Genomic DNA, 27,845 nt, shown 5'->3' with positions numbered 1-27,845 from the left:
GGGGACCCCAATACCAAGCGAAAGGCGTCTCTCAGTTAGTTCGATCTCATTGGCCAGAATACTGACAGCCTTTTCCAGCATACTGTCGATGCTAGATGTAACGGGTCGTTGTAGGGGTAACACCCTGCGCTTCCCCATATTGACCAGTGCACGATGATAAAAAATATTTGCGCACTCACCTTGGAGGGAATAATTAATTAACAGGTGAAAGGGGGCTGGCCCAGCCCGGTCTCTTCCAGTCACTGACGGGCGCAGACAGGCCCGCCCTTGGCCCGGGCACACCCGTGCATGTCCTGCGCTGCGGGAGGCCTGTCCCCCTTTTGTGCAACTCCTGGCGCTTTCTCCTGGCGTGTGCGGCATGTGCGCCGCCAAGGAGGCTGGGAGTTGTAGTCTCGGACCGTCCTTCCACGAGGCCAGCTCCACTCCACAACTGACTCCGGCGGCGGAGGCGGCGTGGACAGGCAACAACTGGTGGCAACGACTGGTGGCAGGTAAGTTCAAATTATAATATAGTACGGGTCCCTTAGCCGAGTCGGCCAGTTCAGTCAGAGAGGTAGGCTTTGATGTGCTAATGCGTCGATGCGCCGCTTATGCAACACTGCGCACTGGGCGCTAAGCGCCGAGGGCCTCATTTATGAGGCCTTGCTTCAGTTTTGCGCTTCCGATGCGTCACTTTTTGTGACGCATCGGTGGCGTAAAACCTGCCTCCTGTTGCGCACTATTTACAAAGTGACGCATCTGAGCAGATGCGTCACTTTGTAAACCCCTGCGCCTCATTATACCTGCGTCAGGTATAATGTATGCAGAGGGGGCGTTCCCCCGCAAAAAAGCCTAGTAATAGTGACGCAGTGAAATCTATGAGATTTCACTGCGTCACTTTTAGGATGCTGTTGCGTCAAAATCTTGCGCCTACCTCACAGCAGGCGTAAGACTGATGCAAGCCCTTTCACATGGGGCTTTCCCTATGTGAAAGAACGCATTGCTGGAGTTGCGTCACTTTTGTGACACACCCCAGCAATGCGTGACTTTTGCGCTTACAGATACGTCAGAAATACTGACGTATCTGTAACTCCTTGCGACATGATGCGTCATACTGTAAATATGACGCATCAATCATGTCGCAAGGAGTGCGCACTGAGAAGTGACGCATCGCTGCTTTCACGCAGCGATGCGTAATTTCTCATAAATGAGGCCCCGAGTTTCCACACTCTGTCGTAGAATACACAATTTCACAATCTCGTAATCGCGTGGGCTCTGGCGATTGTATTACTGGCTGCTGGAACTGGGCTTTGGTTCTGAGAAGGACGCGGGAAGGTGTGGGAAGGGGAGCCATGCTGGTCTCCAGCAATAGGCGCTTTTATCTATTGAGTTCTTCATTTGCACGGCGGTAACTAAAGTTACATGCAACAGGCACCCTCTAGCTCCTGCATATCTCCAGTAGATCTCTTTAGCAGGGACAGAGTTAGAGTTGAGGATTTAAAGATTTTATAAAAACTTAGCGAGGACGTAGTAGAATTGTAGCAGGGTTAGACTGAATCCTAGGTCCAAGATCCTTAGTTGGCTAATAGCTTGATCACTTGATCACTTGAGTACTTGGCAACTTAGCATTTGGGTAGCCTGGGTGCTTTTTAGAGTCTCAGTGGCCTCGGAAAGGCTTAAAAATGTTGAAAATGCCTGGAGTGCCTAGAATGCAGGGCAAGAACAAACAAACAGTAACCAGGGAGAAGCCTCAAGGGAGGGAGGGTGGGGCAGTAGGCTTTTACAGTGTCTTTGTTTTCTAAGCCCACCAACCCCCCTCAACCATTCCATCTCACCGCCCTGCTCCGCTCGGCTTCAGGCAATCTGCAGTGGGCAATGGGCTGCGGCTTCGTTTGTGACTACGGCTCCTCCTCCACCTCCACGATGCTCCGTGCCACACCAGGAACAGGAGCCTCCCCCGCTCCTACTGCTGCATGCTTCCTTAGAGGCTTTCCTTAGGGGCTACGAGTGCTGCAGCTGTGGGTGCCGCGAGGCAGGGTGATGCACCGTTACATCGCAACTTTTACAACGGGAGTCTTTTACAACGGAACTTTTACAACGCAGGATCCATTACATCGGATGCCATTACAACGCATGGCATTACATAGCAGATGCTATTACAACGCATGGCATTACATCGTAAGTATAGGTAAGTATTTAATTTTTTTTAATATTATTAATATTAATTATAATTAAATATATGTATTTATGTTTTTTAATATTATTAATTTATTATTTATTATATTAATTAAAGTAATTTTTAAAATAAGTACAGGTGTACAGGGGTGTTTTTAGGTTTCAGGGTAGGGTTTGGGTTTTGGGGTACAGGGGTGTTTTTAGGTTTCAGGGTAGGGTTTGGGTTTTGGGGTACAGGAGGTTTCAGGGTAGGGTTTGGGTTTTGGGGTACAGGGGTGTTTTTAGGTTTCAGGGTAGGGTTTGGGTTTTGGGGTACAGGGGTGTTTTTAGGTTTCAGGGTAGGGTTTGGGTTTTGGGGTACAGGGGTGTTTTTAGGTTTCAGGGCAGGGTTTGGGTTTTGGGGTACAGGGGGTGTTTTTAGGTTTCAGGGCAGGGTTTGGGTTTTGGGGTACAGGGGTGTTTTTAGGTTTCAGGGCGGGGTTTGGGTTTTGGGGTACAGGGGTGTTTTTAGGTTTCAGGTTAGGGTTTGGGTTTTGGGGTACAGGGGTGTTTTTAGGTTTCAGGGCAGGGTTTGGGTTTTGGGGTACAGGGGTGTTTTTAGGTTTCAGGGCGGGGTTTGGGTTTTGGGGTACAGGGGTGTTTTTAGGTTTCAGGTTAGGGTTTGGGTTTTGGGGTACAGGGATGTTTTTAGGTTTCAGGGTAGGGTTTGGGTTTTGGGGTACAGGGGTGTTTTTAGGTTTCAGGGTAGGGTTTGGGTTTTGGGGTACAAGGGTGTTTTTAGGTTTCAGGGCAGGGTTTGGGTTTTGGGGTACAGGGGTGTTTTTAGGTTTCAGGGTAGGGTTTGGGTTTTGGGGTACAGGGGTGTTTTTTGGTTTCTGGGTAGGGTTTGGGTTTTGGGGTACAGGGGTGTTTTTTGGTTTCAGGGTAGGGTTTGGGTTTTGGGGTACAGGGGTGTTTTTAGGTTTCAGGGCAGGGTTTGGGTTTTGGGGTACAGGGGTGTTTTTAGGTTAAATTAAATTAATTATATTATATTAATTACATTTCTTAATTAAAATAATTAAATTAAATAAATTATTTTAATTAATTTAATTTAATTACAATTAAAAAAATATTTAAATTAAATTAATTTCATTATTATTAATTAAATAAAATTAATTACAATTTTTATTAAAATTAATTTAAATAAATAGATTTAAATTTATTAAATAAAATTAATTACTATTTTAAAATGTATTTTAATTCAATTAATTAAATTAAATTAATTAAATTAACTTAATTAAATTTTGTATACTTACCTATACTTACGATGTAATGCCATGCGTTGTAATAGCATCTGCTATGTAATGCCATGCGTTGTAATGGCATCCGATGTAATGGATCCTGCGTTGTAAAAATTCCGATGTAACGGAATGCGTTGTAAAAAACCGCGATGTAGTGACACCAATCCGCGAGGCAGATACTCCAAAGACACTCCAAAGCCCGGCGGGCGGTAGGCAGGCTGGCTGTGCTCGGCACAGGCGAAGCCCAACCCCTGCTGCCTGTTTCCCGCAGGTGAGACTGTGAGTGATGGGTTGCGACTACAGCTGCGGGACTCAGGCGGTACTCCACTTATTTGCGGGGACTGTGCTGACTCAGTGGGCCTCATTTATGAGAAGTGACGCATCGCTGCATGAAAGCAGCGATGTGTCACTTCTCAGTGCGCCCTCCTTGCGACATGATTGATGCGTCATATCTATTGTATGACGCATCATGTCGCAAGAAGGTACAGATACGTCAGTATTTCTGACGTATCTGTAGGCGCAAAAGTGACGCATTGCTGGAGTGTGTCACAAAAGTGACGCAACTCCAGCAATGCTCCCTTTCACATGGGGAAAGCCCCATGTGAAAGGGCTTGCGTCAATCTTACGCCTGCTGTGAGGCAGGCGCAAGATTTTGACGCAACAGCGTCTTAAAAGGGACGCAGTGAAATCTCATAGATTTCACTGCGTCACTATTACGAGGATTTTTGCGGGTGAACGCCCCCTCTGCATACATTATACCTGACGCAGGTATAATGTGGTGCAGGGGTTTAAAAAGTGACGCATCTACCTAGATGCGTCACTTTTTAAATATGGCGCAACAAGGCGCATTTTTTACGCCGCTGGTGCGTCACAAAAAGTGACGCACCGGCGGCGCAAAACTGACGCAAGGCCTCATAAATGAGGCCCAGTGTTTTCTGCGAAGTCTTCCCTTTAGCGCTCCAGCAGCAAACAGGTTCAGAACGCTCTGTGCTTCCCCGCTGTGTGGTATCGTATCATGTAATCGTTTTCACTGCATCAGCGGTTGCCGCTTCAGGAGCTCCCTGCCCAGACACAAAAGTTCCTTAGTCTCTCCCGCTACATCAGGCACAAGAGAACAAGATAGCGCCTCGTCTGGACTCACTAGCTTCATTTCTGGCCAGAGGAATACATGCCTGCTAAAAGCTAACTGTCTGGTGAGTGAGCTGCGGCATCTTATTTGCTCTATTAATGGACCCGCTAGCGATACACCTCTGAGAGGCCCTAACAGCATACGGAATCAAGCACTTATTCTATCTCGTTTGGACCATGGAAATGCCTTGTACCTCGGGCCCCCAGATTGATGCTGGCCAAACTTCAAACCATGCAGAATTGTGCGGCTAGGATTGTTATGGGATTCCAAAGCCGCGAATCAGCAAAGTCAGCCCGCAAGGCTCTCCACTGGCTTCCAATTTTGGAAAGAGTCCATTTAAAGCGTTGTGTATTACTCACAAGCTGATAGGAGGGAAAGGACCAGCTATCATCTCTTCCTTGGTCCAGCCCTACCTAGCCAAGAGGGCCCTCTGCTCTAACGACCTTTATCTGGCTTATGTTCCAAGGGCCTCATTTATGAGGTTGTGCGTCACTGTTACGCCGGTGGTGCGTCACTTTTTGTGACGCTCTAGTGGCGTAAAAAATGCACCTTGTTGCGCCATATTTACAAAGTGACACATCTAGGTAGATGCGTCACTTTGTAAACCCCTGCGCCACATTGTACCTGCGCCAGGTATAATGTAAGCAAGGGGGGGCGTTTTGACGCAAGAAAGGGTTATGGAAGTGACACAGTGAAATCTATAAGATTTCGCTGCGCCATTTCTTGGCCGCTAATGTGTCAAAATCTTACGCCTGCTTCATGGCAGGCGTAAGACTGACGCAGGCACTAATAACATGGGACTTGCCCATGTGAAAGTACACATTGCTGGAGTTGCGTCACTTTTGTGACACACTCCAACAATGCGTCACTTTTGAGCCTACAGATACGTCAGAAATACTGACGTATCTGTAACTCCTTGCGACATGATGCGTCACATTATAAATATGAACCATCAATCATGATGCAAGGAGTGTGCACTGAGAAGTGACGCATCGCTGCTTTCACGCAGCGATGCGTCATTTCTCATAAATGAGGGCCCCAGAATTAGGAGGGCTCGAAGCGGCAGCCGACTTTTTTCCTATAACGCTTCCAAGCTGTGGAATTCACTCCCTCTGCAGTTACGAAAGGAACTCAAGCTTAAAACCTGGCTGTTCCCCAAATAATCTTGCCCCAGCTTGATCAGCTCAGCCCATAGCGCTAGGATGCCCTCGGGTAACCAGGTGCTTTATAAAAACTGCTTTCATTTCATTTCACTGTCAGTGCGCCCTGTGAAAGCAGCTCTCTGGAGGGGGCTAAGTGGGTCCTATGGACCCCCCAGGCATCCCCTTGCAGGTGAGTGCAGTCATTCACTGCACCCGCCTGCAAGGGGATCACTAATCCCCTTTAAAAGTGCAAGCAGGTTGCCGCTTGCACAGTGAAACACGTAGCCACTCCATATTTAACCTGAATGCGCTGATCCCAGAGCAACGCAAATCCGCAGCTGTCCTGGGGCAGCACATTTTGGGCCTCATTTAGGAAAAATGCTGCATTGCTGTGGGAAACTAGCGATGCAACACTATTCATTGTGCCATCCTTGCGACACCATGGGTGCTTTGTATTTACTGCATGGCGCTCCATGTGGCAAATATTTACAGATACATCAGTATTCCTGACGTTATCTGTAGACGCGTCTGTTTTTAGACACACTTGAGCAATGCACCAATTTTGCAACTCCAGAAATGTGTCCTTTCACATGGGGCAAGCCTCATGTGAAAGGGCCTTCGTCACTCCTTACATCTGCTTTTAGCAGGCATAGGGATTTGACGCAGTGGAGTCCTAGAAGTGGCGTCGTGAAATTTCATAGATTTTACTGACGCAGGTATAATGTAGCGCAGGGGTGTACAAAGTGATGCATCTGCCTAGATGCGTCACTTTAAAATATGCGTCGCACTGCACCCTATTTACACTCTGCTGCAGCATCAAAAAAATTGATGCATTGGCAGCATAAAGGGCTCATAAAAAAGGCCCCCTATCTCATAGGACACACTTTCCCTGTTTGCACCCTGGCACACATTAGAACAGTTCCACTGGGCGCAACCAGGAAACGTGCACCCTATACATAATAGGGCCTCTGGTGTGCATTTTAAGGTTATTATATACCAGATCACAAATGCATGAGATGGGGGAAACTGAAAAGGGACCAAAAATATAAGGGGGAAGCTAGACAGTGGGTTAAATATATACACTTCAGAATCTGGCTCTGAAGTCGGCTAGTAATTCTGATCAGTACATCTGAAGAGGCCTAATTGTTAGCAGTAAAGTAAACTTAATTTTGCTGTAACTTGTCCTCACCCTAATGTTTAATTTTGTGGTTTCATGTGTAGGTTTTCAGGCACCCAAACTACAATTCCAACACGATCCAGAATGATATCACCCTTGTGAAGCTCTCCTCCCCGGCAACCCTAAACTCCCGTGTGGGGCTGGTGTGCCTGGCTGCTTCCAACGACGTCTTCAACGGGGGCCAGAGGTGCGTCACCACCGGATGGGGCCTGACCAATGCCAGCGGTACGTTCTGACAGTCTGCAGATTACAGCAAACATCCAGGCTACTTTGTACTACAATTAACCATTTTCTGTAAAAAACAAAATACAAGAAGAACAATATACTAGTATTTGGTGTAACGGAATTGGCTGCATGTTAAAGCTGGTGCAAATACTAGAACATCAATAGATTTGCATTGTAATAGGCTTTGCTCGTCACTCTCAGTGCTTGCACAGGATACTAAGGGCCTCATTTATGAGAAGTGATGCATCACTGCGTCAAAGCAGCGATGCATCACTTCTCAGTGCACCCTCCTTGCAATATGATGGATTCGTCCTATTTAATGTATGACGCATCATATCGCAAGGAGTTACAGATACGTCAGTATTTCCGATGTATCTGTAGGCGAAAATGGGGCGCATTGCTGGAGTGTGTCACAAAAGTGACACAACTCCTGCAATGTGTCCTTTCACATGGGACATGCCCCATGTGAAAGGGCCTGCGTCAGTCTTACGCCTGCTGTGAGGCAGGCGTCAGATATTGACACATTTGCATCCTAGAAGTGGCACAGTGAAATCTCGTAGATTTCACTGCATATCTTCTACAAGGCTTACTTATGTGGGAACGCCCACCCTGCATACATACATTATACCTGACACAGGTATAATGTAGAGCAGGGGTTTACAAAGTGACGCATCTGCTGACATGCGTCACTTTGTAAATAGGGCGCAATAGGAGACATGTTTTACGCCGCAGATGCGTCACAAAAAGTGATGCATCGGAAGCGCAAAACTGTGGCAAGGCCTCATAAATAAGGCCCTAAATGTTGAGGGGCTCGTTCGGGGGAAGGGCAGGAATGTGCCATATTTAAGTCAATATGATGCATTCTTGTCCTTTCCCCGCGCTGATGCCCTTTTTTGCAGCCTAGCGCTAACGCAGGCACCCTTGCACCATGGTGCAAGGCTGCCTGCATTGCATGCAGGATTGTTTTTGTGCAGGAAGGGACACCTTCCTGCACAAAACCAACACTGGGAGGCATATTCCTCTTTCTATAGAAAGAGGAAATAACAAGGAGAAAAAGATATTTATCCTCGTAACGCCTCACCTTGGGAGGCATAAGGGTTTGGTGCATCCCCACGTTTACATGGTCTTATGGATGTTGACGTATCCCCAGCTTTATGAGAGTTGCATGGGAAGATCCATGCAACACCCAGGGAATGACTACCCAGGGCAGAGTAATGCAATGCAGAGATTTGTGCAGTGTTGCGTTATTCCAGATTATTGAAGCCACCCAGGGCCATGCAAAGTGGCTTTGTATGGCTTCAAATATATGTCTTAGAGGTTTGCGTCACACATGTACCACGTTGCGTGGTCCAAACTTGATGCAACCCTCTCATAAACAAGCCCCTGAGTAACACTGCACACCTCACAGCTCTACACAGCTCAGAGTAGTTTTTGGAAATGTTGACCAGATTAACAAACCTTTTGCGCTGGGTATGCATCACAAACTCGACACAAACCAGTCTAAAATGTTTTCTGTTGAATTGACTTACTTTTAGGCAACTTTCCAGCGCAAAGAAACACAGGGGCAGATTATCAAGGACAGGCGATACATTATCGCCGCTTTTATCGGCAGAAAACTGCAGATAAAGCGGCGATAATGGCCTTGATAATATGCTCTATGAATTCCAATCGAAGCCCATGTTAGATGTGTTTTGAAAAAATTGCGATTATTTGCATTTAAGGAATCTCAAATTGAGATTCCTTAACCACATGCGCGCGGCGGGTTTTCCCGCTGCGCGCTGAAGTTTTTAAAACCCCGCGGTTCATGACGAGCTCAGCTCGTCCTGAGCGCACGACAGGTAAACCTCATGACGAGCTGAGCTCGTCATCGGCGCAGAAGGGGTTAAATGCAATGCATGAAAGTTTAAAAAAAAAACTTCATGGTAATTTGCAAAAAGTTTGAAAAATGCACTAAAGTTTCATGTTGCGCACACACATGCCCTAAGGGCATGTATGTGCGCAACATATGTGCACAGATCAATTTCAGGGGTGCAACAGGGTGTCCTTAGGACACCCCTGCACCCTTAAAATCGCAATCTCAATTTGCGAATCGCTAATTGCGATTCACAAATTGAGATTGTCTTCCCATTCATTTCTATGGGCCTCTAGGCCCATAGGAATGAATGGGGAGGTATTCCTTAATTGCGACTCACAATTTGCGACTCGCAATTAAGGAATTCTAAGAAATCGCTATTTTTTTTAGTGATTTCTTGATGCATTCCATTTTGCTCTTCCTTAATAGCAAATCGGTATTTTTCGCTATTAAGGAATCGCAAAATGGGTTGTTGATGCATCTGGGGGTTAGTCGGCAGTCCCTTATGCAGGGATAGTCAGTGCATTACCCTTATTAATCAAGCATGAACATTTCAATAACAATCAGGCAACATCTCATTATAAGAGAACAAGCATCTCATTAGGTAAGGCAAACAGTTCATTAGGCCAGAATAAACATTTCACTTAACCAGGGATGTGCGCTTCAGTACTCAACCAGGTCAATATGCACTCTAACCTGGCTTCCTGGTGGAAAACAAGCTGTAAGGAACACTGCCCCAGCCAGGGGTTAACTTTTACTAAACTCCGGCCCCAAATGTATCTGGCAGGGCTCTGGCCCAGTTCAGGATCCTCATGGGGCTACCTAGTGCCAACGGGGCCCAACTTCAGCTTCCCCAGGGGAGGGGTGAACTCGGGGCCTCCTTCGGCCTTCCGTCCTCCTCCCCGGGGGTTTACCTTGTCTCTTTGGGCCTCCTCAGCCCCTTGCAGAGGTTCGATTGGCTGGGGGAGGGCTCCTGCTCTTCTTAGAGCCCTCCGGTGTATCTCGTGCTGCGGGGGCCGGTCACGAGGCCCAGCGCCAAGGATTCAGTCGGCCCCGAGGGTGCAGCAAGTCGGAGGGGACTCTCACTCTCCCAGGCCCCCTCCGTGACGATTCTTGGGCCGGCCGGGGCTTCTGCCGGTGTCTGGTCAGTCCGAGGCCGTGCCTGGAGGGGTGCGGCCCGGCCGGCCAATCACAGTGCAGCAAGGGCGGGGGCGCGGCCTGTGACGCGGCCGGGCGCCCCCGTCGCGTGGTTAGGGTGGTGGTGGCGTCGGGCCCAGCGTGGCCTGCTTGTAGTTCATGGCGGCCTCTCCAAGGCTCCGGGGGCCGCCGCGGGGCCTCCGCACACCCGGACCAGGCTGCGGCGATGACTGGGGCCCTAGGCGCACCAGAGGAGAGCGCCTCTCCTCAACCTTCTCCTGGGCCGGGCGCGGCCCACAGCAACACGGCGGCGGCCCTCTCCTGGCACCGGGGGCCGCCGGGGGGGGCAGATGACGGCGATGCCGGTGCCGCCAAAAGCGTGGAGCCACGGCGGGGCATGAAGGCTCCGAGGGCTCCGGCGCTGCAGCGGTAAGTCGGGCGGCACTGGATTAGCGCGATAGCCGCTTCCGGGGCCACAGTGCTCAGAGGGGCCAGCAAAGCTTCGGGGGCAGCCAGCGTCTTGAGGAGCACAGCTCTTCTCGTAGGGCACAGAGGGAGAGCGCTGGGTAGACAATCCAGGCAATTTTAGCAGTCCAGGCAGTTCCGACAGGACAGGCCACGCGATTGTGGCAGAACAGCAGGGGGGGAGTAGGCAGGACAGCGCAGCGGCCCAGGTTAGGACGAAGGGGCGCAGAAGTGACACAGGCCAGTACCTGGTTGATACCCAGTAGTCCTGTGGGCAGTCAGGGGTTCCTCTTGGCGCTTGTTGGTTCCTGCGCCCTTGGTAGGCAGTTTCTTCAAGGGGGGGGGGGTGTTGAGTTGGTAGCAGAAGGCAGGATAGTCTCAGCAGGTCACTGCAGGTGGTCCCTGGGCTCCCCTCCCGCCGGGACAGATCAGTGGGCTAGATCAGGGTCCCTCACTCAGCTCGGTGGGCAGCGATAAAGCCCTGTCACCCCCAGTGGCATAAGTCCCCCTCTAGGCCCTACTGCCTAAGTCTCCTGCGTAGGTTCCCCCAGGTCAGTGTTGTCCCAACTGACTAAAAAGTTTCCCTCCTTTCCTTATATATGCCAAGGTTAGGTGACCACACTCTAAGGCGGCAAAAGCAGACCCCTCCCTTGTTCTGGAAGGTTCCAGGAGCTTCACTAGGCTAGCTATGGGGGAAAAAGGCGGGCTGGTGTTGCAACAATGTTTAGGGTCCCAGCCAGCTCCTGGCAACTAGGGTGCTACTAAAAAGACCACTCCGCAGTAGCAGGGGCCTGTAGCAGCCATGTTGGAAGAAGAGAGCACCTGCACCATAGCATTGATTAGCAATGGGAAGGCGCTCGGAGACCTAAGGCCAACGAAAAAGAGGATGGGAAAAATGAGGCAAGGGCGAAAAAAACATGGAAAGACCACCCTAGGGCTGATAGGTCTAACACGCGTCCCCCCCAGCTGAAAGTGGGGAGAGCTACCCAACCTCTAGGGAGTTCTCGTCAATAATGCGGAAAAATCTGGAGAGACCGTCAGCATTGGCGTGGTCAACTCCGGGCCGATGTTCCACCCGAAAGTCCATCCCCTGTAGGGAAATGGACCACCTTAGTAACTTGGGATTTTCACCTCTCATCTGCATGAGCCAGCGAAGGGGTCGGTGGTCTGTCTGAATAAGGAAGTGAGAGCCAAAAAGGTATGGCTTCAACTTCTTCAAGGCCCAGACCACGGCGAAGGCTTCTCGCTCGATGGTACTCCATCGTTTTTCCCGAGGGAGGAGTCTTCTAGAGATAAAGGCCACAGGTTGGTCTTGGCCGTCGTTGTTCAGTTGTGAAAGCACAGCACCTATGCAGTGCTTAGAGGCGTCCGTCTGCATGATGAATTCTTTCGTGAAGTCAGGTGTTGCAAGCACCGGAGCGGTGCACATCGCGTGCTTCAGTGTCTCGAATGTCTCTTGGCAAGCAGCCGTCCAGATCACTTTTCGTGGCTGCTTTTTTGACGTTAACTCAGTCAAGGGGGCTACGATGGTACCATACCCCTTGACAAACCGGCGGTAGTATCCAGTGAGGCCGAGGAAAGCTTGGACCTCAGTTTGGGTCTTGGGGGGCTCCCAGGCTATGATGGTCTCAATTTTGGCCTGGAGGGGTTGCACCTTACCCCCGCCCACCAGGTGTCCCAGGTAGACAACAGATCCCTGTCCAATCTGGCACTTGCTAGCCTTGATGGTCAGGCCAGCACGTTGCAGAGCCTGCAGCACTCCTGGAGATGCTGTAGATGGTCCTCCCAGGTGCTACTGAAGACAGCTATGTCGTCCAGGTACACCGCTGAGAAGGACTCCAGGCCAGACAGCACTTGGTTCACCAACCGCTGGAAGGTGGCCGGAGCATTCCTGAGCCCGAAGGGCATCACCCTAAACTGAAAGTGGCCCTCGGGGTGGAGAACGCTGTCTTCTCCTTTGCTCCGTCGGCCATGGCAATCTGCCAGTACCCTGATGTTAAGTCAATGGTACTGAGGTACCGGGCTGCTCCCAGCCTGTCAATCAACTCATCTGCCCGTGGGATCGGGTGAGCGTCTGTTTTGGTGACAGAGTTCAATCCCCGATAATCCACACAGAACCGAAGTTCTGGTGTGGTGCCCGGTGGGGCCACTTTCGGCACCAACACTACCGGACTAGCCCAAGGGCTGCTGGAAGACTCGATCACCCCCAGCTCCAGCATTTTGGTCACCTCACCCTGGATGCTGTTCTTGATTTTATTGGACAGCCGGTAAGACTTGGTTTTTACAGGTAGGCTGTCCCCTGTGTCCACATCATGGGTACACAGATGTGTGATTCCAGGCGTGAGGGAGAACAACGAAGCGTACTGCTCCAACACCTGGCGGCAGTCCCTCTGTTGCTCTGGGGTCAAGGATGGGGAAAGGACCACTCCCTCCACCGATCCAACCTTCTCCTGGGCCGCCAGAAGTTCAGGAAGAGGCTCACTCTCTTGCTCCTCGCTCCCATCCGGCACCATGAGGAGAGCAAGCTCAGATCGCTCATTTTGCGGCTTCAGGCGGTTGACGTGGAGCACCCGATGGGGCTGTCGGGGGGTCTTCAAATCAACGACATAAGTTGTCTGGCCTCGTCGCTCCACAATCTCGTACGGACCAGTCCACCGGTCCTGGAGGGCACTAAGCTCCCCAGGCTCCATGACCCACACCTTCTGTCCAGCGTCCAACTCCACCGTCCGAGCGTTGCGGTCATACCACTCCTTCATGACGGCTTGACTAGCCTCTAGATTGTCTGAGGCTTCCTTCCACAGCTTGGCCATCTGGGCGCGGAATGCCAGCATATAGCTGACGACATCACGGGAAGCTTCGTGGAAGTCTTCTCCCACCCCTCCTTTACAAGGCTGAGGGGCCCCCTAACGGGGTGGCCATAGAGCAGCTCAAAGGGGCTGAACCCGACTTCCTTCTGTGGCACCTCGCGGTATGAAAACAGCAGGCAAGGTAGGAGGATGTCCCACTTCCACCTCAAGTCCTCTGGCAGGCTCCGGATCATCCCCTTCAGAGTCTTGTTCACTCTGCACTCCTTCCAAATGGCCTGCAGGTAGGCCGACATGAAATTTGTGCCCCTATCCGACACCATGACCTTGGGGAATCCAACTTGTGTAAAAATCCCCATCAGGGCCCGCACCACCACAGGTGCAGTGATGGTCCTGAGAAGAATAGCCTCCGGGTACCGAGTGGCGTGGTCCACTAACACCAAAATGAACCGGTGTCCCGAAGAGGTCGGAGGGTCCAAAGGCCCAACAATGTCAATTCCGACCCGCTCAAAAGGGGTCCCGACAACCAGGAGCGGTTCCAAAGGGACCTTCACCTTAGTCCCAGTATTGCCACTCGCCTGGCAAGTCTTGCACGTCTTGCAATAGGTGTCAGAGGTAACTCTCATCCAGGGCCAATAAAAATGCGGGACCAACCGCGCAAAGATTTTGTCCTGACCCAGGTGTCCAGCTAATGGTATTTCATGTGCCAATTCCAATAGGAAGGCCCGGTAGCATTGGGGGACCACTAAGGCCCTTGAGGATCCATGCACCGGAACCTTAGGCTCACTGTAGAGGAGGCCATCCTCCCAGTACACATGGTAACTGCCGGTCTCTTGGTTGGTCACTTGGGCTTCGGCCTGCCGCCGCATGCCTTCAAGCATGGGGCACTCTCTCTGCGCCCGACAGAATTCCTCCCGGGTAGGCCCTCCTTCCACATGCCACTCGGCAAGAGTCGGCAAGTCCCCCACGGGAACAACATCCACCTCCGCGGACTCCGGGGTTACCTCCGCGGGCTCCCCATCCATCACACGGGGCGTGTCCTCCACAATATTCTCTTCTTCACGACCAGCATGGGGTTGGGCCATAGTTTCAGGCTCCAACCCAGGATGAGTTCCTTGCCGGGCAGCCATGGACCTCGTGACCAGGCAAGTCCATCCTGGTAACCCCAGCATCTCAGTGTGGGTTCGGAACTACACTTCCTTCCAGGCGGTATGTTCTAGGTCGTTCCTGAGCAAACACTCCACAGGCAAGGCAGGGCTTACAGCAACTATCAACGGCCCTTTAACTCCTCCCCACTCAAAGGGAACCTGAGCCACAGGGTAGTGACTCAGACTGCCATCAGCTAACACGGCCGGATGGAATACGTCAGGGATCACTTGCTCAGAGGACACCACCTGCCTCACTACGGTGGTCATGCTGGCACCTGTGTCCCTCAGAGCCTCCACCTCCTGTCCGTTAACCTGCACCCTCTGCTGGTATTTAGCAGTGTTTTATGGTAAGGGAGTCACTGGGACCATCTCTCTATCCCTAAGTGAAACCAGGGTCAGGCCTGTCCACTCCCCTTCCCTATCTAGGGGCAGCTCCATCCCAAGCGCTTCACTCGCCACCCCGGGACTCTTACCTCCTGTGGGGGCTGGGGGTCTCTTGCGACACTGGAGCTCCCCCTTGTAGTGTCCAACCGCCCCACATTCATAGCACCGGACAGTTCTTGGCTGATGACTCTTGTCAGGGTAAACAGGCTTTGGGGAACTGGACTGAGGTGGGGTACCTACTCCTTTCCCAAACTGTCTATTTTGCGGGCCTCGTGAGTACTCCTTCTTTTTATCTCCCCCCTATCTCTTCTGGGGAAAACCCTGTCCGCCTTTCGGGCCATCTTCCCCGGGTCCCTTGTGAGACACCCGGGTGCTAACCCAAGTATCTGCCTCCTCCGCAAGCTCACGGGGATTGGTCAGGTTGCGGTCCACCTGATGTTGGCGTGGCTCCCGAAAACATTTATCCAAGAGGTGCTTTCTCAAAAATAGGTTGTACAGGCCCTCATAATCATGCACCTCGCTGCCACGCACCCAACTATCCAGAGCCTTACGGGCATAATCAAAAAAATCCACCCAGTTTTACGTGGACAACTTATGGCTGCCACGGAACCTCTGGCGATACCTTCTTGGGTTGAGACCAAACTTCTTAGGTAGCGCCTCCTTCATGGGGTGATATCTGACTTGGTCCGCCTTCTCTAGGTAGAGGAGGGTTTCCCTTACAGTGGGAGGAATGTATCGATACAGGCCACCTCCCCAGTAGCTCTCAGGCACCCCATGGGCTGTCAAGGCCACCTCATACGCCTCCAACCACTTGGTGTTGTCATCCCCCACAGTGTAACTCGCTATCACCTCTTTGGGTAAATAAACCTTAGGCTCATGTGGAGCCTCTGGTACGCTGCCACCATTAGGATTCCCTGGTGCACCTAACTGCAATGCTTGCAGCTCCAACTCTTTAAGCTGAAGCTCGTGCGCCAGCTTCTTCTCCTCCATTGCAAATCTCCTATCTTCCCTTTCTCTCTCCCTCTCATGGTCTAGCTTGGCAAGTTCCCATCTCAATTGCCTCTCCTCCCTCCTGTCCTCATATTCCTCTGACGACGCACTCCTTCTGGACCCACTACTGCCTGCCCTGGAACATCTTCCTGGCAACACATTTTCACTCACATCAATATTCAGTAGGTCTAGTTCTTCTGGAGCACCCGCCTCCCCTTGTGCGCCCTGCCCCTCCTGTCCCCCATCCCCTCTTCCCTCTGGGTGGGCCCTTACACATGCCCTCAAGGCTGTACGGAGCTCCTCTCCTTTGGCTCTCCGCCCAACAGGCACCCCCATCCCCTGACAGAATTTCCTCAGCTGCACCACTGTATACTCTTCAAGGTTGGCCAGCTGGAACTCCATTTTGACAGGTGGGGACCCAGATAAATCAAAGGGAAAAGTACTAGGACGTAGGTAACAGTATCGGGTCAAAACAGGACTCCGCACACTCAACTTAGACAGTGGGGGGTCAATTGATTCGGCTCGCATACACAATATGTGTCTAGTCTAATTGCGGCGCACTCTGTCTCACTGGAGGGTGCTGTATAGCCACAGGTCCTTATCCCACCGCTCGCCAACAATGTAGGAACTGGGGTCTCCAATCCCACAGGGGGTAGCTTGGGGCGAGCAGGTAGACACCCGGAAGCTTAGGTGTAAAGTGACCATACAGCACACACATCCACTGAGCCAGTAAATGCATGCAATGACTGACACCACACCAGTTAGGCTGATTAAAATCAATAAGCTTTATCTAGAATCAGAATCAGGGCAATCAATATTCAAGGTATCAAGAACTCAATAGTGCATTTCATCTGGGGAGCAGAGGGAACATTTCAATCATCAACGCAGCATGTTTCAATAACCATTTCATTACAGGAATAAACGTTTCATTACTCAGCAATAACCATTTCATTATATAACTGTAGGCACTTAGGGGCATATTACCAAGATTAAGCGATATTTATCGCTTAACACGGTTAGCGGCAATATTATTATCGCCGAGCTCCGCCGATTTTTATCGCAGATAAACCTTGCTATTATCAAGGTTTATCTCAAAAGCGATAAAAATCGGCCGTAATGCAAGGATATCGCTGAAAAGTCAGCGATATTCATGCATTACCGAGCTAATGCTCTTAGCCATGTTATCCACCTACCATTGGATAACATGGCTGAGAACTGCTCTGGGCAGGCGTTAGCTTTTCGAGATATTCGCGCTTAGCGCGAATAATTCCAAAAGTACGCCTTTGTAGGTAATAGGAGATAGCGATGTTAGCGACTGTTTACAGTCGCTAACATCTTGGCACGTCCACTTTGCATGTCATTAGCGATAAATATCACTGACATGCAAAGTGGGCCCCAAGATGATCGCTATCTCCTACTAGCTGTCGCTAACTGGTGTTTGCGACAGCTAGGTAATAGGGCGATAAAATGATCGCCGCTTTAGCGGAAAAAATTCCCGCTAAAGCGGTGATAAGGCCCTTGGTAATATGCCCCTTAGTCGGCAGTCCCTTATGCAGGAATAGGCAGTGCATTACCCTTATTAATTAAGCATGAACATTTCAATAACAATCAGGCAACATCTCATTATAAGAGAACAAGCATCTCATTAGGTAAGGCAAACAGTTCATTAGGCCAGAATAAACATTTCACTTAACAAGGGATGTGCGCTTCAGTACTCAACCAGGTAAATATGCACTCTAACCTGGCTTCCTGGTGGAAAACAAGCAGTAAGAAACACTGCCCCAGCCAGGGGTTAACTTTTACTAAATTCCGGCCCCAAATGTGTCTGGCAGGGCTCTGGCCCAGTTCAGGTTCCTTAAGGGGCTACCTAGGGCCAACGGGGCCCAACTTCAGCTTCCCCAGGGGAGGGGTGAACTAGGGGCCTCCTTCGGCCTTCCACCCTCCTCCCCGGGGGTTTACCTTGTCTCTCCGGGCCTCCTCGGCCCCTTGCGGAGGTTCGATTGGCTGGGGGAGGGCTCCTGCTCTTCTTAGAGCCCTCCGGTGTATCTCGTGCTGCGGGGGGGGGGCGGTCACGGGGCCCCGCGCCAAGGTTTCAGTCGGCCCCAAGGGTGCAGCAAGTCGGAGGGGACTCTCATTCTCCCAGGCCCCCTCCGTAACGATTCTTGGGCCGGCCAATCACAGCGCAGCAAGGGCGGGGGTGCGACCTGTGACACGTCCGGGCGCCCCGTCACATGGTGAGGGTGGTGGTGGCGTCGGTCCCAGCGTGGCCTGCTTGTAGTTCGTGGCGGCCTCCCCAAGGCTCTGGGAGCCGCCTCGGGGCCTCCGCACACTCGGGCCGGGCTGTGATGATGACTGGGGCCCTAGGCGCACCAGATTACAGCGCCTCTCCTCAACCTTCTCTTGGGCCGGGCGCGGCCCACAGCAACATGGCGGCGGCCCTCTCCTGGCACCGGGGGCCGCCTGGGGGGCAGATGACGGCGATGCCGGCGCCGCTAAAAGCGCGGAGCCACGGCGGGGCAGGAAGGCTCCGAGGGCTCCCACGCTGCAGCGGTAAGTCGGGCGGCGCTGGATTAGTGCGATAGCCTCTTCCGGTGCCACAGCGCTCAGAGGGGCCAGCAAACCTTCGGGGGCAGCCAGCGTCTTGAGGAGCACATCGCTTCTCGTAGGGCACAGAGGGAGAGCGCTGGGTAGACAACCCAGGCAATTTTAGCAGTCCAGGCAGTTCAGACAGGACAGGCCACGGGACAGTGGCAGAACAGCAGGGGGGGATTAGGCAGGACAGCGCAGGGGCCCAGGTTAGGACGAATGGGCGCAGAAGTGACACAGGCCAGTACCTGGTTGATCCCCAGTAGTCCTGTGGGCAGTCAGGGGTTCCTCTTGGCGCTTGTTGGTTCCTGCGCCCTTGGTAGGCAGTTTCTTCAAGGGGGGAGGGATGAGTTGGTGGTCTAAGGCAGGATAGTCTCAGCAGGTCACTGCAGGTGGTCCCTGCGTTTCCCTCCCGCCGGGCCAGATCAGTGGGCTAGATCAGGGTCCCTCACTCAGCTTGGTGGGCAGCGCCTAAGCCCTGTCACCCCCAGTGGCATAAGTCCCCCTCTAGGCCCTACCGCCTAAGTCTCCTGCGTAGGTTCCCCCAGGTCAGTGTTGTCCCAACTGACTAAAAAGTTTCCCTCCTTTCCTTATATATGCCCAGGTCAGGTGACCACACTCTAAGGCAGCAAAAGCAGACCCCTCCCCTGTTCTTGGGGGTTCCAGGATCTTCCCTAAGCTAGCTATTGGGAAAAAAGGCAGGCTGGTGTTGCAACAATGTTTAGGGTCCCAGCCAGCTCCTGGCAACTAGGGTGCTAGTAAAAAGACCACTCCGCAGTAGCAGGGGCCTGTGGCAGCCATGTTGGAAAAAGAGAGCACCTGCACCTTAGCATTGATTAGCAATGGGAAGGCGCTCGGAGACCTAAGGCCAACGAAAAAGAGGGTGGGAAAAATGAGGCAAGGGCGAAAAAAACAGGAAAAGACCACCCTAGAGCTGACAGGTCTAACAATGCCCTTAAGAAAGCGATTTACAACAGGGGACTTGAAAAGAGAAGGATGATCAGGAAGCCGAAGAAAGGCTGAAAATGGCTGAGAGATAGCCGTTAAGAGTGCCCAGAGCAGAGCCCTGCTGGGCCAAAGAAAGGAGAAAAAAGAGAACCTCAGAAAGAGGGCCAGAAAGGGGATCCACAGCCTTTTCTGTGCACCATGCAACAAATTTGTTCCATCTGCAGGCATATACCGTCTTAGTGGAGGGACGCCTGGCTGCCAAGATTCCGTTACCGACTTCATAAGGCAAGTCAAACAATGTACACTGATGTCGCTCAATCGCCACGCAAGGAGGTGGAGGCTGAACAGGTTCGGGTGCAGACCGTCCCCTGCTGCTGCGACAGACTATCCTCCGGAAGAGGCAGTCTGATCGGAGGATCGATGGCCATGTGTAACAGCTCGGGATACCGATTCTTCATGCCCAATCCGGAGCCACAAGAATGACTTGAGCCCGTTCGCGCTTGATCTTCTCCAGCACTCTGGGCAGAAGTGGTATAGGTGGAAAGGCATATAGAAGACCACAAATCCACTTCGGACGAAAAGTATTGCCTAGCAAGTGCCACCTTGGAAATTCCAACCCGCAGAATTGCTGACATTGTGTGTTCTCTTCTGTAGCGAATAGATCTAACCAAGGCGCTCCCCACTGCAGAAAGAGACCTTGCACCATCTCCGAGTGAAGACGCCATACGTGACCGATCATGCACCTGCGGATTAGTTCATCCACCCTGTCATTCAGTGAACCTGCCAGGCCTTGAACCACCAGGGATATGCCCTGATGTTCCAGCCATGTCCAGAGATGGAGAGCCTCTCAACTTGAGTCCACGACCCCACCCCACCCTGTTTGTCGCAGTACCACATGGCGGTGGTATTGTCCGTGAACATCTGAACTACTCTTCCCCGGACAGAGGGAAGGAATGCTTTTGACTTCCTATCAGGTGGTGTGTTAGGAAATGTGCCTTTGAATGTAGAGGCTTGGTCCACCAAGCTCTCAGGGGTGGGTTGTTGGGAGATGAAAGAGGAGCCGAGCACTGGGCAATCATCCTATCCACAGGGGCCCCTTTGATGGGCCTGGACCAGGTACCCAAAAGGATGTCAGTAAAGGCTTCAATGAAAGGTAGCAAGGGCTCCGAAGAGGCTGCTGCCGGTTCAAGCACCTCCGTCAGGAGATTAGTCCTGACCGCCACAGTAGATAGCTCGAGGGCCTCAGCCGCCCTATGTAACAACACTGCATATGAAGCACCCTCCTCCGTAGCCAAGTTAGGAGGAAACAGCATGCCAAGGTCTGGGGTGGTAACCAGACCACTGGCTTCCCCCAACTCCTCTCTCCAGTCCGATTCATCGAACTGGTCAGCCAAAGGGTCCAGAGACACCTACCAGTCCTCCTGACCCTCCTCTGGTTGCCAATCTGGCCTGTAGGAAACACCAGGGTCGAACAGAGGTACAAAAATACTGTTCAACACTGGCTTCGTGTAGAAGTCAGGGTGGAGGCTGGGGTCGACGCTGGCTGGGGATCCTACCGGCTTTGGGAGCGGATGCAGTGCCGATGGAATCGGTGCTGGGGGAGGTGTTACAAGGTCGACCAACGCCAATCTGGATCCAGGCCTGCATCTAAGGGGTGATGTGGCTACGGCAGGTGACAATGACGATCAGTCTGGCGGAGGCATTTTGGATGCATTGTAGTTGTGGTAGGTGTTTGGCTGGGATTCCTGCATAGAGTGCGTTGCCGTAGTCCAGTTTGCTGCTGACGAGGGCCTGTATCACTGTTTTTCTTGTTTCCCAGGGGGCCTCACGAGGCGCGCAGCTGGTGATGCGTGCGCAGAGCGCCAGGGGCACTTAAAACCTGTCCGGCACTCCCGCAGCGCGGGACGAGCACAAACCTTATCTGCCGTGAGGGGAACGGCCATCGGCACTTGCTTGTGGGGGTACCAGTCTACGGAAGAAGCCAATCGCCACGCTTGCCATCTTTCGGCCGACATCGCTAGCTGCACTGCATGACTACCCGCGAGGCCCAGGACAACATTTTCCCAGGGGGCCTCGCGAGGCGCGCAGCTGGTGACGCGCTCGCAGAGCGCCAGGGGCATTTAAAACCCGTCCAGCACTCCCGCAGCGTGGGATGTGCGCAGGGGCATGCCGGGCCAAGGGCGGGCCCGTCTGCGCCCATCACAGCCAGGAGAAGCCAGGGCAGGGCTACCCCCTTGACATCTGTTGCCCGCCATCGACTGAACGAATTGTGCCAACCTGAGACTGTCTAGAAAGGTACTTTTTATACTGCCCTCAAACACATTTCTTGCTTTTTCAAGGGCAAACGAAAAGTTATGGAGGGGACAGGGGGGCTGAAGGAACAAATGTTGTGCAGGGGCTCAGGAAAGCAAAAAAAGCAAAGAAAAGTAATAAGAAAACGCCCAGCACTTATATTATGAATAGGATCGAATTGCTTGTTGATAGCTTCTTGCCCCCCCCAGACACTTCCCCCGCCACTGGCACAGCCTGGGCCGAGTCATCTGGAGCCTATCGTTATAGTTTGCTTCATCCGCTTCTCTGCCTTGACTGACGAATCAGCCTCACCTGATGACCTGGTTGTGAGAAGTTGGCCTGGTATATGATGTTCACTATTCTAGTGACCACCTTGTACCAGTCCAAACAACCCTTATGGTGATGGTTGTTAAGTCAACCTTATAGACCAGCTATCCTAGTGGTAGCATGCACAAAAGCAGTCTTAGGCTAAACTCAAGCGGGCATGTGAACCCAGCTGTTTTACCATATGCAAACCTTTTAATACCAAATGAAAGGACACCACACAGGTTATATATTCAAAATATATATGTATTTATTTCTAAATAAATCCCCTTAACTCTTTATGAGCACAGGAGCACAAGCGTATAACAAAGAACTTAATATAACATGCAAAAGTTGCACAAATATGGAAAGGCCCTGGTGGCCCGTAAAACCATATACTAAAATAGTGGTATAAGAACCACGTCACGAACAATGGTAAGGCCTAGGGCCTTGGGAATCGCTGGGGCTACACTGGGCTAACAGCGGTTAGGACGTGGGAGGCCCACAGGATGCGGGTGCAGTGTCTAAATGCACATGCGTGCACCAATAGAAGTCAATGGGTGCGTAAAGTTAGAAAGTTGCAGATTTGGAAGTCTTCCGACTGGACTAGAACTTAACCACTTAACACTAGGACACTAGGGATGTAAATCTCTACAGGAGCACCTCAGTACTCGCGTTATCTCATCCACAGGAAGCGGGTGCATAGGTGTCAAAGTGTGTCGGGTTTCTTCGTGGAGTTCTATGGAGCCTTGGAGAAAAAATGCTGCAGGCGACCAGGAGAGAAGAGTCCGGTTGGATCCAAGGGTGGATCGAAGATGTAGAGTACCTGAAAGCAGAGGGGACAGAGTCTGGGTCACTAGCCAGTGACCAGGAAGGAACCAGGAAGGAACCAGGCGATGTTGGGTTGCGATCAGGTGATGTCGTGAAGCTTGTCTCCGCTGCCACGTGGACCAGGAGGTGTCAACGATGACCAGGTGCTGGGCAAGGACTGTCCCACAAAGGCTCTCGCTGTCGGCGGTGTCGGATCTCGATTCGGAGTCAACAGGCCTTGGCAAATGCAACCCATGCAGGACTCAAAGATGGCTTCTGGATCAGACCAGCAAGGTTTGATGGGCTGTTCCTTTTCAGGGGAGCAAGGGCCCGTCTGGAGCAACCAGACCAGCATTGAAAATTTGAGGGTTCATTGTCACAGAGGCCACTAGCCAACAGGCAAGTGACTGGACAGATGCGTCAAGCAAGAAAATGCAAAAGGGCTCCACGCAGCACTCGGTGAGTGTGGAGAGGTGATCTTCGGTGCAAAAGCTGCTCCGGACTGGGGCTTCTCAATCCCCAATGCACAGCTTCGAGGGTACCTCAGGAGCTGCACAGAAAGCACTTCACCCGCTTTCCAAGATGGCCGTTCCCACATCTCACGTCGCCTCCACGGGTCTCAGCTTTGCTTTGGCTGTGGATCGGGCTGTTGGATGTCTGGAAGTCCAGTTCTTGTCGGTCTCTGTCGTTCGAGCTCCAGCAGGGGCAACAACAAAGCAAACCTTATGAGCGCTTGATGGTGCCTGCTTGCACAGGGTGGTCACTCCTTGACCACAAGGGAGATTCTTCAGTCTTCTACATCGAGTAGGATGTCGAAGGATTCAGAGTTTCGTATCAGAGTTTCAGTCAGGATTATCTAAAGTCTTGGGACACAGCTCCTACCTTTATTCCAAATCAAGGGGCTGGATTACCTGCTAGGTCCCTCCTATGGGTGGGACCCAGGAAGGGGGTGGTTACACCCCTTTCCCTTTGTCCAGTTTTGCCCCAGAGCTGGGGCTGGAGTGCCCCAGCACCGGTTTGAACTGGGCTATGCATGGGACACCTTGTGTGCCCCAGGCAGTGTCTAGTTTCATTCAGCCCTCCCTGCCCCAATCCACTATCTCCTGTCTGGGGTGGTGCTAGCACCTCCCTGTGACAGGAAACCTATTGTCTAGGCCTCCCCTGCCGGAGTTTCGGTCAGCAGCAGGAGGCCAGACTTGTGTCTGTGGCAGCAGCATCCATTTTGTCATGCTGAGGCTCTGGTTACCTTTAACTGGGATTAAGGTTAGTAACATGTCTTCTCCCTCTAGAAGGGTGGAATGCTACCCCCATCACCAGAATTGGCGAGGGGGTAGTATTCCAAAGCATATGACACCTTACACGACATGTTTTGATAAAGCTAAACCAAAGATAGCATTTAACCGCGAGGTTTATAATGCACTTAAGAGTATATGGTATGGCAATATCCTAGAACAGCTATAAGGACATGGTTCCGAAAGCTGCAGACAGGCTCAGCTCATGCTAGAGCACCATCTCACATAAAACCAAGCACTCTGCCTTCAGGATTGTTAAGGCCTGCCATAGGAGTGACTTATAGGTGCATATGTGTCCAGATATAGGTTTAGACATAGGAATACTACATCTAAGCAAGGGGTGATTAAACGACCTTGCCCCAGCTGAGTGAATAGCCAGTTGTGTCAGTTTGGATGGCCAGCCAGTGGTGGCAAAAGATATGCTGCAGCCCTTGGTAGGCCTTGGATGCACCTATGCCCTGGGTACCTATAGTACACTGTACAGGGGCTCATAAGGTGACCCAATCCCAATTGGTGATGTACCTAAAGTACATGTTGTGAATTTAGAGAGAGAACAGCAGGGCTGTGGGTCTGATTAGCAGGCCCACAGCCACATTAAGTCGAAAACCAGTGAAGCAAAAAGCAAAAAAATGTGGTGACCATGGGATAGCAGAGCCTACTCTCCTACACTGGTTACCCAGGCCCTACCAGAAGCACTGACCCAATCCCAAATGGAAGGCAGAATAGTCTCCAGCGCTAGTGGCCCGATGCTAATATCAATCATAAAGTCCCTAACAACCCAGGTGAGAGACCTGAAATCTTTAGTTTTGGATCTAACAGCTACCTTTAAGAGATTGACTTTGCATCACATGTCACATAAACCCCCAGACACCCTCCAGTCTTCTGAATTGCCGCAAAATAATGCCAAGCCTACAGGCAAAACAGGTCTCCTGTATCCCTAATCTATACCTACCATTTCACCTTGTCCACCAGCTGGCCCTAACGTGACACCCTTGCTGACCCAAGCTAGAAGACAACACATCAAATTAATCACCCCCATAGTTAAGCCCCTACCACATACATCCACAGCGCCCGGCCCACACTCCTTTGGTTTCTCTACCCCTTTTGAGAAGTAGACAGTGTTCATGGTGAATGTTCCCAAATATCCGGGCCGCGAACAGGGGGACTCTCTTACAAACAAGTTCATGCACTGGATTCGTCATGTCAGAGGTTGTCGATCAATAATAATAGAAGATATCATTAAGGTCAGGAGGTATTCTTCTTATGACCACCTATCAGACACAATCGAGCTTACATTGACTTCCCCCCAACTAGCCGAGGGCCTATTAGCCCTAGAGTATAGGACCTGCGCTCCTGGCACCTCGGATATTCAATTTAGATCTACTCCACTTGCTACCAGTGCAAGCATGAGGGTCAAAGTTCCAGAACGTAAGTCACCAAGGGGGTCGCAACTAAACGAGATTGATTGACTAACAACAACCACACAATTTTTCACCAGGCACACTGTAAATCAAGACTGCGCTTCTCTGGATGATGTACCCAATGTCTCCACTGGCCCACAGAGCCTACATACTCAGGAGACAACACCCACAATAGATCCATCCCACATACCCAGTAGCACACACAACTCCCTGAACACAGTCGCAAACACCAACACGCCAATACTGATAAGCTGCACACTAGGACCCAATTTCCCCCAGGCAGAACCAGAAAGCCTATTAGGGAGTCTTAGAGATCCTTTCCTGGAATATAGCTGGCCTTTCCAAGAATCTAGCTCTGCCCGATTGGAACAACTTTGTTGAAAGCCACGCTATTTGTATTTTCCAAGAGACCTGGGGCCTTATTTATGAAGGACTTGCGCCGCCGGTGCGTCATTTTTTCCCATGTTAAAAGTGACGCACCGGCGGTGCAAGTCCTTCATAAATAAGGCCCCTGGAGTATGGTGCCCCACCACAAAGTGGGTTTTGCTTCCTATTATATCCCTGCAGTACCACCAGTAACAGGAAAGGGGCGGCCATCTGGCGGCTTGCTTATATGGGTCAGTATCACATTGGATTGCACATTACATTAGATCAAGTGCAATTGTCCGGACCTCCTAAGATTGACTCTTAGGGATAACAAAGGAGGAAGGACCTTGAAGATTTTTAACATTTTGTACGGGGAACAAAAGGCGGAGTCCAATCTCTCATAATCACGTGTCTGGAAGCAAAATTCTCCCGCTGCCCCCCTGAATCGTATATTCTGGAGGCGGGAGACTTCAATTGCACATTGGAACCTCTTGCTGCTGAGGATATGCTAGGCTTAGAAGAGGACAATGCAAAGCAGGGAATCCCCCTGCTGAGCATACCTCCGATAAAAAGGTGGACCCAACTAGCTGTCTAGTTGAACTCCATATCCCTAGAGTATGGGCTTAGGGCAACCAATGGGAGGTCACTTTCTGACCGTTTAGGGGCACACACTTACAATAGGGTGGGCTACTCCTCACAAATTGATTACATCTTGTTAGATTGCCAGCTATGGAGACATTTAATAGACATGGTGGTAATACCAGCTACTGACAGCGATCACAATCCACTACGCCTATCGTTAAAATCCCTATGGCTCCCCAATTTCGGAAATACATGCAGGGTAGATCTAATGTCTTCAAGGGAAGTAACTCCCTCGAATTGCGGAAGGCACCTTAAATGGCACAAAGTTGCCATTGACGAAACAAAACTATCTGGCATTAGAGAGACTCTGGCAGAGGCCTTAAGCAAGCTGCAAGAGGCTCCCACTGATATAAATGGTACCCAGAAGATATCCTTAATTTATGAGAAAACCATTAATACCCTGGGAACCTTTTTTTAGACAACCTCTGGCAACAGGCCACATACCCTGCGTAGGAACACCACTGATACATGGTATACGAAGACTTGCAGACGTAAAAAATCTGCTCTGATCATGGTCGCCAAAAGCAAGTCTCCTTTTAGGATTCGGTCAGCAAGAAGGGAGTACAAGGTGGCAGTCCTCAAAGCTAAGAAAGAGTGGGAGGTGCAGCATTGGCAAGCCTTAAAAGCAGCCAGTACGGAGAAGGATGCTAACCTCTTTTGGAATCTGCTTAGGAATGAGACGCGCCCTGATTGCGAGCTAATTACTAATAACGATCTAAGTAAAACTTGGTATGACCACTTTCTGAGCCTCTACTCCGATGCAGAGGAAACTACCTTTGATGGTCCACCCATTGACCCCTGGGCCTCTTGTGGGGAACCTAATATATACCCTTTCTCCGAATTGGAGGTGGAAACCGCCATTCGGCGAATAGTTCCAGCAAAGGCAGCGGGGCCCGACGGACTCCCAGGGGATCTCCTTCGAGCAGATCCTGCTAAATGGGCAACATTCATTTCATCTTTAATTAATGCCATTGACGGCTGCCCTATTCCAGACTCCTGGAGCAGAGGTTGTACCTATCTTCAAGAAGGGGGCCAGGGACGACCCCGCTAATTACCGCCCAATAAGCCTCATCGATTCAATCCAAAAAGTTGTTGGCCGGGTATTGCGGGAGAAGATCCTAACATGGGCGGATGAAAATGGGGTCTTTTCCGACTGCCAAGCTGGTTTTAGGGCAGGCACAGAGACAATCGAACAGACGTTCAGGTTACTCCTCCTATACTGGAAGGTGGTCCAAATAGGCAAAGGCAGTCTTTATCTCGCATTCATCAACTTAAAGACTCCCTTTGACCAGGTCCCT

General features: G+C 51.2%; 1 protein-coding gene across 1 annotated transcript in view; it reads left to right on the top strand.

Moving 5' to 3' along the window:
• Positions 1 to 27,845, top strand: part of LOC144798515 (chymotrypsinogen 2-like) — an 85,453-nt gene that overhangs the window by 45,164 nt on the left and 12,444 nt on the right. Inside the window, exon 5 of the mRNA XM_078669435.1 lies at positions 6,927 to 7,107. Coding sequence (XP_078525561.1) covers positions 6,927 to 7,107 — 181 coding nt within the window. The remainder of the gene's footprint in view (positions 1 to 6,926; positions 7,108 to 27,845) is intronic.

Source organism: Lissotriton helveticus, chromosome 12, assembly GCF_964261635.1.
Source record: "Lissotriton helveticus chromosome 12, aLisHel1.1, whole genome shotgun sequence".
NCBI lineage: Eukaryota > Metazoa > Chordata > Amphibia > Caudata > Salamandridae > Lissotriton > Lissotriton helveticus.
The sequence above is the reverse complement of the archived record's forward strand: the minus strand, read 5'-3'. Positions and strand labels throughout refer to the sequence as shown.